The 19,146-nt window shown below is 43.5% G+C and overlaps 1 protein-coding gene across 1 annotated transcript in view; it reads left to right on the top strand.

Moving 5' to 3' along the window:
* The window catches only part of LOC121433917 (constitutive coactivator of PPAR-gamma-like protein 1), an 86,514-nt gene that overhangs the window by 30,159 nt on the left and 37,209 nt on the right, over positions 1-19,146 (top strand). The window contains exons 4-7 of the mRNA XM_041632590.1: positions 2,809-2,937; positions 4,257-4,353; positions 11,564-11,661; positions 11,846-12,129. Coding sequence (XP_041488524.1) covers positions 2,809-2,937; positions 4,257-4,353; positions 11,564-11,661; positions 11,846-12,129 — 608 coding nt within the window. The remainder of the gene's footprint in view (positions 1-2,808; positions 2,938-4,256; positions 4,354-11,563; positions 11,662-11,845; positions 12,130-19,146) is intronic.

Raw genomic sequence — 19,146 nt, 5'->3', positions numbered from 1 at the left:
AGGAGCCAGATTTTGTCTTCTAGAAGTTTCCACTTAATGACTTAATTCTAAATAATTATTTCTACTACTGTCACTTTTACCTCCAGTACTGAAACAAGAACACCCAGGGAGCTCCTGGTGAAGCATGATGCACCCACTACTCCCACGTCATCCATCTTACCTTCCTCCCATGCTCTATCTCTGGAGGGTATAATGGTGCTGCTCTCAGAGAACAGGTGGATGTCATTTTGGAGACATGGTCTAAATTAAAGAAAGGGTCTGTGAGCCCATTGTCAGAATGTCCTTTTTAATCACGATTGCAGCAAGAATTTTAGTACACATTGATTTAAGAATGCATATGGAACTTTAAAGGACTGAAAATAGCAACCGTTCTCCTCACCCTTTTTTCTATTGTGTTGGAATCTAAGTCCAGGACCTCGAGCATGTAGACAAGTCCTGTACCACTGAGCTATTTCCCCAGCCCCAAATACAATTTTCAATATGAAGAACAAAGTAGGATGACTTAACCCTGTCAAATTTTAAGACTAAAGCTACCACTGTCAGTCAGGATGACCATAAAAATCAATGGAAGGAAACAATTCAGAAATAGCACATATGTATGGCCAGGTATTTTCATCAGAAGTGAAGTGAGGGTCATCTTTACAACCAATGCATATCCATATGCATTAGGGGAAAGTAGCCAGGTGGTGGTGTTGCACACCTTTAATCCCAACCAGCACTTTGGAGGCAGAGGCAGGTAGATTTCTGTGAATTTGAGGTCAGCCTTTGCTCTTGAAAGAGGCAATCAGGAAGCCGTTTTATATCCAGTGACTTCTGTTCTTGCCATCTTGAGTTATTGTACTTCAGTGTATAAAGCCACCTGAAATAACCAGTGTTTCAGATACTGTGTGAGCATGGGGAGATTAGTGCTGTGTCTGGTATTTGAGTGGCCAGCTAGTCACAAACACCTGTAGGGTTGAACCTTTGGATTATAATTTGAAGCCAGAACATGAGGATATTCTCCCCAATCCCCCAACCCACATGGTGCCCTTGCTGGCGGGGCACTCACTGTGAGCAAGGTGCCTTAAGTGTTTGTTAGCAGGAACTTGGGAGTAAAGTGGTGTGGGTTAGCCCAGGATTTCTGTCTTGGCCTCACCTCCTTGGCTGCTCTGGTGATCTCACTTGCCTTGTCCTGGGGTTGTTGAAGCACCCATGTGACACAGAGCATGCTCCTTCCATCTAGAGTGGTTCAAAGCACTTTTGCTCTTTTGCTTGTTTACTGGGAGCATGAGTGGCAGTAGTCTTTTGCCATGCACTGAGGGCTGTTAGGCTTCTAGGAGTGTGCTGATGGTCAGCATCAGTAACCCCCTCAATGACTATTATTTTCCCTGAACCAGGGTCTACGAACTGAACGGAGAGTGCTGCTCTTAGGGTGTAAACAGTGATCCACATGGAAAATTCCACTTGGTCTAGGGGGAAAAACACAATACCTTTTACCTTTTTTTTTTTTAAAGGGAAATTTAATGTAGCTTTGGTCATCTGGAAATTTGCGTAGTAATCTTAAAGTGTAAATGGATGTATTTCCATTTTATTTATTAAGGTTAAAGTTTTCTTAAATAATCCCCCTCCCCATACATACATCTAATTTTAAAAAACACAAACATTATCTCAGTGTTAGAGAGACTAGAAGTCCAAATGGATTTTGCTAGGCTGAAATCAAGGTATAACAGGCCTGTGTTTATCTGCAGTCTCCAGAGAGAATTCTCTCTGAACTTTTCTAACTTCAGCAACTGCTCACATTCCTTGGCTTTTGGCTCCCTTCTCTGTCATCAAAACCAGCAATGGCAGGTCCTGTCTTTCTCACGCCGCCTCATAGACACTGTTCTCTTGCATATAGGACCCTATCATTACTCCTTGCCCATCCACAATCCAAGACAGTATTTTTTTTTTCTTTTAAGGTGAGCCAGTTGGCAACCTTTTTTTGACACAACAGTGTATGTGCGGGTTCTGGATAGCGGGCTGGTGACAGTAGTGAGAGTCATTGTTCTTCTTGGGTGGTTTTGCTTTTCTTCTAATTTACTAATTTGCCTTCTGGTAGCAGCTGTTCTTGGATAATGAGAGTGCCCCACTCTCATTATTGGATATTAGACTATATTTTCCTTTTTTTCTCTTTTCTTCTTCTTCTCCTTTTTTTTTTTTTTTTTTTTGAGACAGGGTTTCTCTGTAGCTTTGGAGTCTGTCCTGGAACTAGCTCTTGTAAACCAGGCTGGCCTTGAACTCACAAAGATCTGCCTACCTCTGCCTCCCGAGTGCCACCACCACACGGCTTCTATTTCTCTCTTTTCAAATGTGCCCTTCAGTGGGAGGTGGTATTCTTGTCAAGCTCATAGATAAACTTGGTGGGTGTAGGCACTTGGTAACTGAGTTTATCCTTCAAGTTTCGGGGAGCCTTGAGTACAGGTTCAAAGATCACACCACGCTGCCTAACCTGTTGATACAGAAAGGAAGCTAACGGCTTCTAATGACCCTGCTCAGTTTGTGAGATGTAGGTCCTGTTCTCAGAACACTGAATGATGAAAGCCCAGCCATGCTCTTTCAGCATCACAGGGTTTGAGCAGGTGAATTGTGTTTTTTCATCTGAAAGAAAGAGCTGGCTGTAGAGCTATCCATTCTTAGAGATAGAAGTCCAGGCCAGGGTCTCACGGGTGGGAGGTAGGCAGGTCCTAGTAGGCCCAGTAGGCATACTTTTGGAATGTCTGGGCCCTACATGCAGACTTACCCATTTCTGAGGCTCGTGCCTACTGCTAACATGTGCATTTGTCCTCCCAGGTCCGAGCCCATCAGCTGGTCTTGCCACCTTGTGATGTAGTGATCAAAGCTGTAGCCGACTATGTCCGCAACATTCACGACACCTCTGACCTGGATGCCATAGCTAAAGATGTTTTCCAGCATTCTCAGGTAACAACACGAACTGGAAAAGGTTTGGGCTTTGCATGGGTTGTACCCAGGATTGTAGGCTGGAAGCATGTGCTTGGGATATGAAGCTGTAGGACTGGAGGATTAGGTTAGCCAGTATGTCTTCCATCAGCTGGGTGATTTGAGCCACTTCACCTTGCTTGTTAGGTGAACAGGTGGGGAGTTAGTGTAGGTAATGCCAGAGTCTGTGGTACTCTGTGTTCATAAGACGCATGTGCCAAAGGGTTTTTTTTGTTGGTTTATTTTTTTCTTTTCCCTTTTCGTTTTTCTCTCTCCCTCTCCCTTTCCCTCTCCCCCTCCTTCTCCCTCTCCCCCTCTCTACCTGCCTCTGCCTCCTGATGGAGGAAGGTCATTGGCTAATAAAGGAACTGCCCTGGCCCATTTTATTGGTTAGAAGATAGGTGGGAGGAGTAAACAGAACAGAACGCTGGGAGGAACAGGAAGTGAGGTCAGAGACTACACAGCTCTCCTCTCGGGAGCAGACGCCTGAGAGAGACGCCATGCCCCGCTCCCAGGATGAAGCTCTTACCCAGGATGGACTAGGCTAGAATCTCCCCGGTAAGCGCACCTTGGGGTGCTACACACAGATGATTAGAAATGGGCTAAATTAATATGTGAGAATTAGCCTAGAAGAGAATGGGCCAAGCAGTGATTAAATGAATACAGTTTCCGTGTAATTATTTCGGGCATAAGCTAGCCGAGCAGGCGGCTGGGGTGCTGGGAATGCAGCCCTGCCGCCCTTATTACTTCAGCCTCCTGAGCGCTGGGACTGAAGTCATGCATCACCATGCCTGGCTCATGCCAAAGTTTTCAAAAGATAAAGTGCATGTTGGTCATATGGTGTTATAGATTGCAGGTTAGACTTTCTGTTTGGGAAGTAAAGAATGTAGACAAGTTTGCTCAGTAGAGCAGATGAGGGTTGAGATACCCAGGCTCTTCCTGAAGAGCCTAAGCCAGGCTCTTGTTAGCCTCCCTGTCTAAGCCGCCCATCCCACCTGCTGTGAACTAGGAGGTCCTGGGGGGTGGAGAGAAGGTCAAAAACCCTTGGAAGGTCAGAGACCAAACAGAGCTGGTCAGAGAAACCAGTGCCCATCCCTGATGCCAGCTGAGAAATCTATTTTCTGACCACATTGCTTTAAATTTACATTAATTTTTTGGTAATAATTTATTGTGTTTGATCTAAGGTTTTCATGTCATTCTCTGTTCTTATCTAACCTGAAAGGTTATAAATTGTTTATGTGCTGAATTATGATAAAATTATGACCAGTGGTATAACTAAGGCTTTCCTACATCTATTTTAGTCTAGAACAGACGACAAAGTCATTCGATTTAAGAGAGCAGTTGGATATTACTCAGCAACTAGCAAGCCTATGCCATTTCACCCTCCACATTACTTAGGTAAGTAAACAAAGCCCCCGTGTGATTGCCATTAACTGTAGAAATTCTGAGATTTAATTATTCCCCAGCAAATTTCATATGTTTACTTATTTATTTTTTTGAGACAAGGTCTCTGTATGAAGACCAAGCTGGCCTTGAACACAGAGAAATCCACCTGCCTCAGCCCCTATGTGCTCAATTAAAGATACACACCACCACGTATAGCAACTTTGTTCTTTGAAAGTACTACTTTCTTCCCTTACACAGGTGTGGCCCACTTTGTTAGTAGTTCCTAAGAGGGACTGTATCAGCTCCTAAGAGAAAATTCGGGGCTATGGAGACAGCTGCAGGTCACCGCAGGGAAGTCTCCTGAGGACACAGATAGTGCAGTAGATTGACAGTAGCTCCTCTTCTGCTTTCTTCTCTTCTTTCTTCTCCCCCTCCCCCGCCCCATAGCCATTTTCTCCCCTTGCAGCAGGGTAGGTTCAGCAGAGATAAGAAGAGTCTTAAGAAGTGGCACCCCAGCCTGTTGATGTTGTTTTTTATGCCAACCGTTAGCAAAATAGGAATGTTCATTAGATATATGTGGGAATTATACTTTTAAAAAGTTTTTATGTTTGTTTGTTGTGCATGTATGGGGGTGGGCCACAGTTCAAGAGACAATTCTCTTACTGAGAGAGCTCTGGGGCACTAACTTAAGTTATCTGGTTTGTGTGGAAAGCACCGTTACCCAGAACCTAAGAACTGTTTGTGGATTCATGCATGGTGCTCTGTCAGAGTGTTTGTCAGGCATTGGAAACCTGGACCAGAGATGCTGGCCTTGGCATGACAAATGGGAGGTGGGGTTGAAGGACTAGGGGTGCCTGGCCATCTGTTCACCCCACCTCTCTCTTGGTATTCTGTTCACTCAGTTCTATACTGTACAGTTCATTTTTCTCAGAGCAGTCAGAGTAATGTTTCAGAACATGAACGATACTACTCTTAAACCCCTGCACTGGCTTCCCATCACACCTGGCCTGACTCCCATCTCTTTGCTCTGCTTACACCTGACCCTGCACAGCCTGCTCCCAGGCCTATGACACAGTAACCCCGCCTGCTGACAGCTTGCCCCTCAGGCCCATGGCACAATAACTTTTCTGTCTCGCGTGGACGAAGCCAGCTTCTGGTGGTGGCCTTTGCACCAACTACTAGGTCTGGTGTTCCTCTCCCTGACTGCCTTGGATTTGGGACAACTGGTGTATGAGACTCAAATGTGAGTGTCTGTTCTCTGGGGGCACTCAGCATTTTCTGTCAGTTGCTACAGTCCTCACACACTGTCTTCAGTGCTTGCTGGGCCCTGCCTCACATCTTCTTCCACCTGCAGAGAGCAGGAACCAGGGGAATCAGGGCCTATTCTGCATCCTCTGTGGATAAACACTTGACTGAGTGAATTAAGCCACTAAGATTTTCAGTCAAGGGAATGAAGTAATGTATTGTCTTTTGGCTTTATTCTTGGAAAAGGAGCACAGTTTATAGAATGAGACGGTATACATTGTTCTGTCAGTTAGGGTATATCTGCTGTATACTTTGCACACAGGAGATGTTTTGTAATTGGGGTGATAGAGAGCATGAAATCAAGACTAGCCTGTGTGTCTGGGTCCATCTAATACAGCCACTTGCTGGCTTTGGGCTTTGTGTTGTGTTGTAGTGGCTTCACTGCATGAACACGAAAGAGAAAGTGTATGTGAAGTGTTTGTTATAGGCAGAATGGCCTTAAGGACACCAAATGATTGACTCAGTGATGGAGTGCTGGAATGAATGGTCAGGAAGCCTGACTGCTAAGGGAGGAGGATAGGCATCGAGTACCAACATTTGGCTCCTCTCTCTATTACTTTGGTTTTTACTCCTATAACCAAATATCTGAGACTGGGCTGGCAGGGTGGATCACAGGTAAAGGGTATCCCTGTTGCCAAACCTGAATTCCATCCCCACATCTCACATGATAGAAGGAAAGAATCAATACCCATAACTTGTTCTTAGACCTCCACATGCATATTGTATCACATGTGTACAGAAAATAAGCAAATAAAATAATGTTTAAAATGTTTATTTAGTTGAGACTTCTGGAAACTTGGGCCATGGCACTGGAATCAGCTCAGCTCTGATGAGCCACAATGGTAACTCTACTGTAACAAGAGAGCATACTGTGAGACTGGAAGTGAGAGACAGACTGGGCTCCACAAAGCCCATCCAAGGGTCTTTAGGAGTTCCCGCTGTGCTCCAGCTCTTGAGGGTTCCATCCATCACCCTCAGTACCACCAAACTAAGGACCAACTGTCTATCACAGGAACCTTTTAGAAACAGCTTTCCTGACCGTAGCCCATGGGATAGTAAGCAGCAGCTACTGTCTATGCAGTTACCTGAGATTATGTGAGCAGCACGGTGCCTTAGTGTATTAAGGACAGGAAGAAAGGAGAAAGGTAGTGTGAGCCTTCCATATCTAAGTTCCTAGAATGTTTGTAAAGGAAAGGAAACTGTGTGAAACATACTGATCTTCCCCTATCATTTCTCCCCCAAATAATGCAATATAGCAACAGAGCATTTACCTTGCAGTTAGTCATTGTTGTTCTTAAGTCTTTTTATGTGAAGTACATATGAGGGTACACACAGGTTCTGTGTATGGATTGTCTGTGTACAGGTTCTTTGCAAATATACCATACATAGAAGGTACTTGGACACCCATGGATTTTGGTATCCACTGGGATAATGGAGTTACCAGAATACCCTTGGAATACTTTGGGGATACCGAGGGGTGACTGATTGTACATATGACATTGCATTGATCAAGACTGGTAACCATGTTGAAGGCATTTTATGTAAACAAGGTGAATTTTAAATTAAGTTATAATGTCTGTGAAGTGCATTCATATTTTCTTATTGAAATATCATATTTCAAATGATACTTAAGTGTTTTACGGATAGAATTGACTCAGAATTCCGTTTCATTTTCTGTATCAATCCACTCAAAGGACAGCACACTCACCTTATGAAGGACCTTTCTCTAGACCTGACCTGATAAAGGTCACTAGAGTTTCAATACTCCTATGCTGGGGGCCTAGAGAGACATCAGTATCCAAACATTCTACCAGTGAGCTAGATTCATGGGGTATTGTTGAAGGATTAAAAAAAGTATGTGTTCAGATAATGTCTTTATGCCTTCTCTTAGATTTTTAAAAGTAAGTACAGGGGATATTGAGATGGCTCAGTAAGGCACCTGCTGACATGCCTGTCCTCTTGAGTATGATTCCCCTGTTGCAAGTTGTCTGCCAACCTCCACACATGTACTGTGCTGTGTGTCAGCATACACATACTAGGGATGATGTGATTTGTGTCCCAGCACACTGATAGCTACAGCTTGTCATGAATCACCACTCTGAACACAAGCATGAAAAAGATTTAAACTGAGTTTTCAGAATTTGTGGTTTAAAGTGGCAGATGACACAAGTACTAAAGTCCTGCTAGTGACGTGAGCGCAGACTAGTGTCGGCACGGTGACACCGATCCCTCCTTACTATCTTAGCCACCAGGGCCAAGGCAACTTAGAAAAGAAAAAGTTCATTGGGGCTTACAGTTTCAGAGGGTAAGGTCATGACCATCATGGCGGGGAGTATGGCAACACACAGACTGGGCTGAGAGTTAACCCCAGAGCCACAGCAGAGAGCACTACTGGGGAATGGCGCTACTGGGGAATGGCACAGGCCTTTGAAACCTCAAAGCTTGGCCCCAGTGATATACCTCCAACAAGGTCATACCTAATCCTTCTCAAATAGTTCTACCAACTGGAGACTATGTATTCAAATCTATGAGCCTATGGAGGCCATTCTCATTCAAGCCACCAGTTAGGAAAAATAAATGAGCTCTTAGTACACTCTTGTCCAGAAGGTTAAAACTATCAAACACTGTTGAGGATGCGAAGTAACAAGATGTCTATTGCTGCTCTTGAGATGATTCAGCAGTTAAAGGCACTTCCTGCCACTCCTGACCATCTGAATCCAATTCTTGTGGCCCGTATGAATGAGGGAGAGATGACTCTCACAGACTGTCCTCTGACCTCCATGCACATGCTGTGTCATGTGTGTGCCTGGTGTCCACACACATGCACTCACACAAAATTAATGAAGATATGATAATAATAATAATAATAAAAACTTTGTTACTGGTGAGAATGTAAAATGGGATGGACACTTTATCAGACAATTTGGCAGCTTTTCATAAAGCAAAACATATTCTGACAGTATGATCCAGCAGTCATATTTGTGGATATTGCCCACACAGAAACCTGCCATGCATGCTTATACCTACTTAATTTGTACCTGTCCAAATTTGAAAGCAACCAGAATGTTCTTAGGAGAGTGATGTGGATAACTATAGCACTAGTATAGTGTAGCACTATTCAGCCACGCACAATCACAGAGGAAACTTAGGTGCACATTGCTGAGTGAAAGAAGTGACACTAAAGGTTCCATACCGTGTGATTCCAACTGTGTGGATTATACTCCCATATTTCCATAGGAAAAGACAGAATGTGCAGACAATGAAAAAGATCAGTGGTCTTGGGGTTGTGACAAGGGAGCAATGACCAGATAAAGTCTAAAGCACTTTCAGGACCCAGTAAATGTTCCCATTGAAAAGAGTGTTCAGTAATTATAAAATAATCATTGAAAGCTAATGTCAACAACAGGAGTTATATTGTTTTGTTCTTTGAATAAAAAATTCCAAAGCTCCATTTTTAACATCCCTAAAAAAGTAAGATATATAGGTTGTCTTCCTCTTTTGCTCTCTACCTTATTGCCTGGGGACAAGACTTCTCATTGAACTGGAAGCTTGCCTTTTCCATTAGGCTGTCTAGCCGACCTGTGCTGCCTGATCTTGAGGTTACAGGCATGTGGGTGCTGGGGATTTGAATCCAGGTCTTATTGTTTGCAGAGTAAGCACTCTTATCCACTGAGCCGTCTCCTAGTTCCAGAACATTTAAAAGTTTACTGCTACTATTTTGTATTTTGTTTAATGTAGCTTCTCTGAGTTAACAGACTAGCCTCTTTTAAGTTGGGCTGGGAGTAGGGACTGGACTGTAATGTCTGCCATTATCTGGAAGTGGTCTTAGTTTAACACCATTCCTTTAAGCAAGTATCTCAGTTTAATATAGAGCAAAAGCTAGGCAGCTCTGTGGGCATTGTGAGTCACTGGGGGTGGGTCATGGTCCTGTGTTTGGGGTCTCTGGGAGAAAAGTCAGTGAACACACCTCAGAGGGTGTGTGTGCTGCTTCCTGTGCATTCCTGAAGAAGTCTGTCATACTTAACACTGTTTTAAGTTATAAAAATACTCTACATTCAGTAAACATTCTTCCTGCATTCTTTTTCTCCTTTGTTGTGCATACTTTGCTAACAAAAGCCTGCCTCTAGTATGTGGTGGACAGAAGGAAATAGGAAGGCGCAGGATTGCCTCTACACTGGGCCCTATGTCCTTCTGAGACACTCTTGTCGTCGAGAAGGGGACCATGGTTTTCTTCAGCTGCTGCACTGGCGTGGAAAAGAAGAACCAATTTAGAGGGAAGCCGTGGGCCCCTGAGACAGGTCCTGAGTGATCAGATATTTTAGGAAAATGCAGACGAATTCATTCAGTCACCACAGAACCTGACATATGAGAGAGCAGTAGCTTGCTCTGTGAAGACGCGGGGTATGTTTGAAGCCATTGTCTACAATGTTTGGTTTGGTGGCGCTGAGAGATGTCTCAGCAGAGGACTTGAGTTAGATTCCCAGCACCTGTGTGAGGCAGTTTCAGGGGATCCAGTGATGATCTTCTTCTGGCCTCCACAGGTTCCTGCGCTCATATGACGGAAACACATTGTGTACACACAAATAAAAATAATAGAAATGCAATTTAAGGAGAATCTTTGGTTTTATGTTATATTGTTTTATTTGTTTGTGCTTTTTGAGGAGGTGTTAGTTGTTCCAGATAAAAGGAGCACAGCACAGTGCTCATCTCCACCTAAAGGTGGTGACTGTAGGCTGGAAGTCAGAAGTTAGGTAGCCGGGGGCAATGTTGGTGCATGTCTTTAATTCCAGCACTTGGGAGGCAAAGGCAGGTGGATCTCTGTGAGTTTGGGGCCAACCTGGTCTACAGAGCTAATTCTAAGACAGCCAAAGCTACACAGAGAATCCCTGTCTCCAAACACCCCCCCCCCCCAATAAAAATGAAAAGTTAAATAGAAAAGGTCAGCTACCAGAAATTAAACAGGCTTTCTACAGTGATTCCAGTGACAGTGTTTCAGCATTGCTCGACTTGGTAGCATTTTATTGTTCCTACTTTTAGCTGTGATTCTGAATTACCATAGAACATCTTTAACAGGTGTGGTGATTTTTACCTGACACTTGGAGAAGAACTGGTAGACTTGTTGCTTATATGCAGGTGCATGCACGTTTGGTGTGTCTGCATGTGTAAATGTGCCCTTTAAGCACACATGCTGACTGACTCTTCTTAGCTGTTTGTAGTGCATTCTCTTTGTTCAGTACAAAGGGGGAAGCTGTGCCAGGATTTCTAGTTAGTAAGATCAAAGACCTGTTGTGGCAATTCAGAGCTGAGAGTTGCAGGCTCTTGGAGAGAGAATGCTAGAGAGATAGATGGCAGCTTGTGAGGGTTCTGGATCCTCATGGAACAAGAGAAAGTATACAGAGGTCTCTGCTTTTCTTGTAGTGTTTGTGAGCTGCACCATGACTCTCAGGAGACCCTGTGCCTGCAAGATGGGAGCAGTAAAGCTAGTATTGCATTTGTAGTCCTAGTCTGACCCTGAATTACCCCTACAGTTTAGTATTGGAGCTTTGCTTTTAGGCAGGGAGAATGAGGAACTCTGGGAGTGGGGTAGGTTTCTTGTTTGGAAACTGGGTAAGAGGTGGTGGTCACGTGTGCTCCCCCTGCCCAGTGATGTTCAGAGCAGAGGCTAGGAAGCCCTCTGATCTTAAGAGAAAACTGATTTTGGGAACTCTGAACTTGGTTTGTTTCCACTTTTAAAGCAAGATGAGGAAGTCATGGCTTGTGAAGCCACATGATAAATCTGAGTTTTACAAGTTTCTAGGAAGCGGGGCATTTAAAGCGGGCAGGGCACATGGGCTCTGGGCTGACCCCAGGGATGTCTTGGAGATATGTCATTATCTTATCAGTTGTCTTATTATTTTCTTCCCATTTGACAAAACAGCCAGACCAAATCCATTTGGAATGCCTGGGATGGTGCCACCATATGTTCCCCCTCAGATGCTCAACATTCCACAGACTCCTCTGCAAGCAAAGCCCGCGGTAAGGTACCCCTGAGTCAAGTAGAGCTATGGGCCTTGGATACGAACGTCCTTAAATTCTTAGGTTGATATATAAAATAGATGCCTATTTGTCAAATTAAAAAATGACTGAAGAGGACACAACCAATTCAGGCTTGCCTCAGGTCCTTCTAGCCCTTTGCACTGACTTGTGTTCTGCACCTCAGGTCCCACAGGTGCCCAGCCCAGGGGGCGGCCCAGGCCAGGGTCCATACCCATACAGCCTCCCTGAGCCTGCCCTTGCCCTGGATACTAGCGGGAAGAACCTGACAGAGCAGAACAGCTACACCAACATTCCTCATGAGGGGAAGCACACACCGCTATATGAGCGCTCCTCGCCCATCAACCCAGCCCAGAGTGGCAGCCCCAATCACGTGGATTCGGCCTACTTTCCTGGCTCTTCTACATCATCATCATCAGACAATGATGAGGGCAGTGGCGGGGCAGCCAAGTGAGTATGCACAGTCACAGATACTCTGGTGTGTGACCTGAGGTGAGGGCTTCCTTAACTCCGTAGCTACCTGGGGTCTGTGCCAAAAGTGGTCTCCCACAGGTAGGTGCTTTTGTGCCTAGAGGAGGTCTGCCTAGTGCCAAATCTTGCTGTTTAGCCCTAGGAACCTGGGAGAGTTTAACAGTAACTCATGTATGTCACCTCTTAAATATGGGGAGTTGCTCTAAGGTACCATGGGCCCATCATGTGCACCAACTCCCCTGACAGCAACTCCCCTGGGCTCCCTGGAGAAGGGTGCCCCGAATTACTCCTTTAAACTATGCAGCTTAAGGCACCATTCTTGAAATAGCGCCATTTGCCAAAAGTGTGGACTGCTGTCTGGTTCTAATCAATTCATAAATGCATAGTTGGTTAACGTCGGATGGCAGAAGTCATCACTGTATCCTCTTTGTCCCCTAAAGTATTTTGTTGGAAGGGAGGATAGGACTAAGTGTCTTTCCTGCGAGGCCATCTCCTTACTGTGAGCACCACTTCATGAGGTAAACAACCAGGGCAGGCTACTACTGCATGGATCATTTGAGAGGTACAGTTTCCAGCATTAATGCAAGTTTTCATGGGTGTGTCTACTTGCAAAATGGAAGCAGATGTCTGCTGACCTGAATCAGTGTTTACTGAATTTACACACTTTGTTTGTAAATTTTAAATTGATATTCATTGACAGGATGTGTCAAGTCCAAATAAAGTTAAGAATTTTTTAAGTATTTGTACTTTTAACTGAATTGTTTACCAGGATGATAGATCATAAGATCTTTTGAACCAGAATTTTTGGGTTGCCACCCCAGAAATCTGCATTTCAAACAAGTATGCTGTAATTCTTATCAAACCTGAAGGCAGCTGGCAGGTGCTCTTAGAAATTTTGTCTAGAATTCTGGAACATTTCACTGGGTCAGTAAGAGCAAGGCATCTGTACAGGCATCATTTGTTGTCGATTGCGAAACACAGAAGGCAAAAGAAGAAAGCTTTTGACTCTGAGCCTCGCAATGGCAGAGTTACAGAAACCAAGTCCAGGTAGTCACTTGGACAGGGTAGATGATGACTAGCGGATGTGGAGGACGGGCACTGAGAAGAGTGCTGCTGTCCGGTTGGGAGGAGACTGTCTTCAGCTCTTTGCTGTTGTGAAGACTCTGGCTGGCTGCTCCCGGGTTCTTAGAACTCTCTCATGAAGTTCCTGTCATCTTTCCCCAGAAATTACTATTTCCTGGGCATCTTGTTCTTGCAGAGGGATGTGAACTGCTCATTCCGGCAGTTCTTGTTCTGCCATTGTTGTAGAGAAAGTGTCCTTTAGGAAGTTTGTTACATACACAGACTCATGTCAAGGTTGGACCTGAGTTGTGTGACTCAGGAATTTAATTCCTTGAGTTGGTTTGCCTCATTGAAGACACTAAATATGAAACTGTGTTAGAAATGTGAGGACAGTGGCAGAGGACGGAGGATGCCTGCCTGTTCCTGAAGCCCTGGACTCCACGCCCTGCTTTGTGGAAGATGCTGTGATACAGTGCAGGTTTATGAATGTGGTGGTGGGGGTCACAGTCCTCAGGGAGGATTGTAGACTGTTGAGTAAGTTGCATGTAAAGTGTGCTATGTGCAGCTCAAGTCTGCAAATGAAAACAGAGCCTTGCGCTCTTAGTTGCTTGGCACCCTGGTCAGTAATGTCATTGTCCCAACTATTTAGGAGACTGAAGCAATATGGTCTTGTGAGCCTAAGTGCTCAGGCAGCCTGTGTAGCATAATGAGACTTTGTACCCAAACATAAAAGCAATACCAGGTGCAGTATTTTACACCTATAATTCCAGCACTTGGAAATCTGAGGCTGGAGATTGCTATGGGTTTGAGGCCAGCCTGGATTACATAGTGATTCAAGCCAATCTGGGCTATATAGAGTGAGATCCTATTTCCAAAAGCTCAAGCAAAACAGAAACAAAATTATTAGTAGCAATAATAAATAAGTCAGGATTTTACCTTTCATTTGGGCTTGACCAACACTATGCTTTTAGGAGAGTCTTGAGGGAAAGGAAGTTATCTGTTCGTTTGCCCAGGAAATGCTTGAGCACTTCTTGGAAATGGTTGAGGAAGTATGCTCTGATGGTATTCTGTGCTGAAGGACAGTCTGCAAATGGCAAGTAGGGTCCCACAGGATGACCATGTGAGGAAATCTAGAGAGCAGAGGACAGATCAAGTGCCACTCTATAGGTGAGCTTCTAGAGGACTGGGGTTCCCAGCACTCATATCAGGTGTTTCACAACCACCTCTAACTCTAGAGCCAGGGGATCCGACGCTTTCTTCTGGCCTCCATGGGTATCCACACACTTGTGGTGTACACACAGTAGACACACACACACAATAGTAAAATGTCTTAAATGGCAAAAGATAAGACACTTATGAATTGGCAGTAACACTAATATCAGGAAATGTGTAAAAGGAAGGTTCTTTTCCCCGAGGGGGTGAAAATGTAGCTTACAACCTTTAAACTATCAAATATTTGTTTTTAAAGATAAATCAAAAGAGTAGAATACAGGTGGGACCACTCCTGGCAGATCTTTGCCCTTGTTTTTGCCCATACTCTGACAAGAGCTGCTTGGTTATGTGCATGAAGCCAAGTGTGGACTACTGTCAGCGGGGACTGTGCTGCAGAGATGTCCTAAAGAACTGCATTACCCATGAGGCCACGGGGTGCAGATCATTCTAGCTGACTTCTGGGTAGATAGGCAGGCCGTGCTGCCAGGTTTGTTGACTGCCTGAACTGAGCAGTCCCCATGCTTCACTCCTTCTTTGGCTTTTATTTGTTTAAGGCTTGCCTAGCGTTTTGGTTTCTCCAGTTGACTGAATGGTAAGGTGGCGCTGCCTCACTTCTCCTTGGAGTCTTCTGTGATGTGTGTGGCCACTTCCCACCCAGCTCAGCCACCAGGAGAGGTGGGCTGCATGGGCATGCCGATGAGAAGTTTTAATTGGTGATTTCTGCACAGACTTGTTCTTTTCTCATGCATTGTTTGTGGAGGAGAACAGGCCTGTCTATGCCTAGGGCAGCAACTGAACCAGCCAGTTGCCTAGGCCCAGGACAGGTAGTTGAAAAAAAAAAAAAACCTAAAAGAAATGTTCTACTTTCTAACTAAGTTATTCCCCCACCATCAGAATAGCAACAGAGCATACTTTGTGCTCTCTTTTTTTGTTTAATTTGCAATTTTTTTTAGGTTGATACTGTTTTTCTTCCTTTCCTGGCTTCTGTTGAACCTTTGTAGTTAGTTTTGGACTAAGAATTACAGTTGGGTCTGTATTGGAGGTGTTTATTTTTTATTGCTTTCAGAGGTTTATTTGGGCTTGTAAGATTTAAATCAAAGGAGACAAATAACTTGGATGTTTTAAATTATTCATTATGCATTTTTCTAATTATCACCTTTAGTAGACAGAATTATGTAGAGTTAAAAGTTTAGAAAATACAAAGAATCCTGCACAATTCCCAATCTGGATGGTAACCAGCCAAAGCTTATGAATGCATAACACCTTATTTCTCTGCATTTACCATATACTGTATTTTATAATAATGAGGGACAGCTTGTCTTTTTTCTTTTCTTTATACTTTTCCTATCCTTTTCTTGATATTATTATTTAAGCATATTTGTGCATGTAAGTATAATGTATGAATACTTTATATTTAATAAATAATGTGCACTTGATAAGTATTGCTAACTTTTTACTGATGTTTTTAAGTGTGCATATGAAATTTCTTATTCAGAGAAGATGAACATTTCAGTTTTGTGACTTTGTACAGACTTGTTTTGTTTTCATGAACATGGTTGTATGTCTTCCATGGAGAGAAGAGTCCAGTGTAATAGGATGTGCAATATGTATTGTTGATTTTGAGTTACAGTATCCTAGTAATATGGTAGTATTTCTTGCATAAGCTCTCCTCTACCCATTCTAATAGCACCCAATTCCCAGAGGATACATTCTAATAGCACCCAATTCCCAGAGGATCACATCTAACCTGTGAAAAATGAGCTCAAGAAGATGAGTGCCAATGTCCAAAGGCCTGCAGGGCTGCTTTTTGCCCTTGCAGAATCTGGTTTGGCATTTTTAGCTATGGTTATGTAGTTTTCTTCTTGCCAAACGCCAGCACACTCAAATGTGGATGAGGTGTGTGTTGCTGAGTTGTTTATGAATTATATAAACTAAGATGTCTGGAATAAATGGCAACTGTCACATTGTTCAAAAATTAACTTTTGGAGTAATATAAAACTAAAACAATAATTTAGTTTTTAATGAATTACTAAAAGGTTTTGTTTACCTTCTTGATATAGTATTTGAGGAAGTAGATACCTTAAATTTATTATTCATCCATCCGTCTGTCCGTCCGTCCACCCACCCACCCATCCATCTTTTGGTGGCTAACAAAGAGAATTCATGTTTCCCTACTCTGGGGTTCAAGGACATTGTGGACAGGGTTGAGAGAATGGCTTGCTGTGTGCACCTGATAAGCTTTCTTCCAATGGTTGGGCTAATGTGCCAGAATTTGCATTTATATTTTGATTCTTTTAACACATTTCTGAGGTCTTTCCATTGAAGCAATTCAGAATTTTATGTTTTGGGAAAATAACTTTAATCTTTATTTCTACAACAAGAGAATCTATGTTCTAGCTGTCTGCTAACTGTTTCATATTAATCTAATCACAATAGAGAGCTCACAGACACTGGTGTCTTGGAAATGTGAGCCATGTCCTACCATCACACTGCTTATTTTCTGAAGGAAGACCTTGTGTGGAATAGGATTGTGTATGTCTAGAATACACTGCTACCTTCACCAGGCGCTTGTGATCTAAGTATCCCAGTACTGTGCTGCCTACCAGCTCTCTGCTAGCCTACAAAGCTTACCCTGCCTTACTGGCCTTTCCCTCTGCAACTGTCTCCACAGAGTCAGGTGGAAGTGACTGCTTGCTTGCTGTGGTTTGCATGTATATTGAGCTGCATCTGCAGATGACTGTCCTGTCACAGTATGTGACGCAGTCTGGAATAATAGGTCTGGGTCTGAGTCCAGTGCCTTTTTCTTGGGGGCTGAGGGAAGATTTCCTTCTCTGAGCCTGAATTTGATCATCAAAGATTTATTCCATGGGAGTATAGATGAGATTCAGTGATAGCTAATACTGGTTGGTGAGACATCTGGTTCTAAAAATAAGTTTAAGGTGTTACCAGGTGTGTCAAATGAGTTACAGAATGCTGAACTACATCTGTTCTTCAAAGCAAAGTGTTTATTCTTATTCTGGCCATATACCTTGTTTTCTTACATTGTAAAGTAATGGATAGCCTCTTGATGTGGATTTGGTGTTACTGTATTTTCAACTTGATGGTATGTGTATGACCAGACAGGCACATGTAGGTTCTCTGGGATGTTAGGTAGTATAGAACTCTACCTCAACTGCAGAGCCGTCAGAGAAGTGAGTCCCCTTCAGCTTTCCTTCCTACTGTTGCCACTCAGTTTTGGGGTAACCTCAGGCACCCCAGGAACACTGCATACACACTTGTGGGTTCATTGAGCATTCCAGGTAATTCTGCCTAAGAGCAGATTCAGAACTTGCTGTTTTTTGTCACATAAGAAATAAGGTCTGTTCATTGACTGTATACTGAGTGATTGATATATCATTCCCTGTGCCTCCTATGCCACCTGTGTCACATCTCTGCATTCTCAGCGGCTCATTTACTGATGCCTAGCTGGACAATATGCACTCAACAAGTAACTGGCGAGGACCTGTGACAGAACCCTCCTCTGTTTCTCCATGGTTTTCAGTGATGTGCCCTTCACTTCCTAGAGGTGGTTGTGTTCATTTCGCCTTTTGGTCATCACTGTGTGTTTAGTCGTGACTGAGTTTTTATACACAGTGGTGATATTGTACAAAACAATGGTTTTTCTGACCCTGGGAACCTAGATATAATGGAAGTCCTTTCCTTTTTTTTTTTTTTTTTTTTTTGTTGACTACAGTCTGGCTAGAAGAACCTGCCATGTAGTGAGTGGGATCAAGGAAACTCTGGGGTGTCACCATGTGGAACAACACTCTTGATGTATGATGGATGGGACAGTCTTTAGAACACTTTCCTTACCTCTTTTGGAAAAAACTAAAATTATATTGATTAGTGGGTAGAAGAATTAATGAATTTAGTCTCTCCATTTGCCATATGGATCAGTTGGAAAGGCGAGCAAGTATCCTGAAATGGCATGTACTGTAGTCATTAAAGAGGTAATCAGGCATAGAGGGCTGCCAATGAAGGATGGATGTTGGACCATGCATCCAGAGCAGCCCAAGTGAACAAAGGATTCATGAAGTAATGCTTATTTACCCAGACCACTCATCTCATCTGCTGCATTTCAGATTTTAAAGATACTGTCTAAACTCAGTAAAGTGTTTTCGGAGGCTGCAGACAGCTCATGAGTCACCTGCAGTTTATCAAGTGCTGCTTGAAATAGGTCCTTTTCTTTTCCATACCCTGTTTTTCTGCTTTGCCAAGCTGTTTTCCAAATGGGAATCTGTCCTTGTTCTCTGAACTTGAGTTCAACTATCTCCTCTGCCTACACCCCGCTTTCCTTCCCTGCCTCACAAAGGTGGGATAAGAGTGTTCTTACCTTACACTTAGAAATTATTCCAGAGACCATTGAACTTCTTCCTGCCTAAGAGGTGTTGCTGGAAGTGTGGGATGCTTGATTTCCTCTCCTGATGACTGTCAAGGTGCCTTGGGGCCACAACCTGCCTGTGTCTCAGCACTCTTCTTGTGAGCACACCTTTGAACTTCTTGCTCATGGCTTAGTGCCTGATATCCTCTTTTCCCCTTGAAGCAGGAGGAAATAATCTTGAAATAGAACTATGGGGAAAATATAAGGCCTGAAAAGTTATTGCTATCGCTATTGAGTCAACAGACTTAGATCAAACCCTTCTTTTCATTGTGAGGTGGTATAGACCATAGTATTCACTGATT

This window comes from Microtus oregoni, unplaced genomic scaffold (assembly GCF_018167655.1).
Source record: "Microtus oregoni isolate MIOR12 unplaced genomic scaffold, Mior012 000042F_ref0000377, whole genome shotgun sequence".
NCBI classification, from domain to species: Eukaryota; Metazoa; Chordata; class Mammalia; order Rodentia; family Cricetidae; genus Microtus; species Microtus oregoni.
The sequence above is the reverse complement of the archived record's forward strand: the minus strand, read 5'-3'. Positions and strand labels throughout refer to the sequence as shown.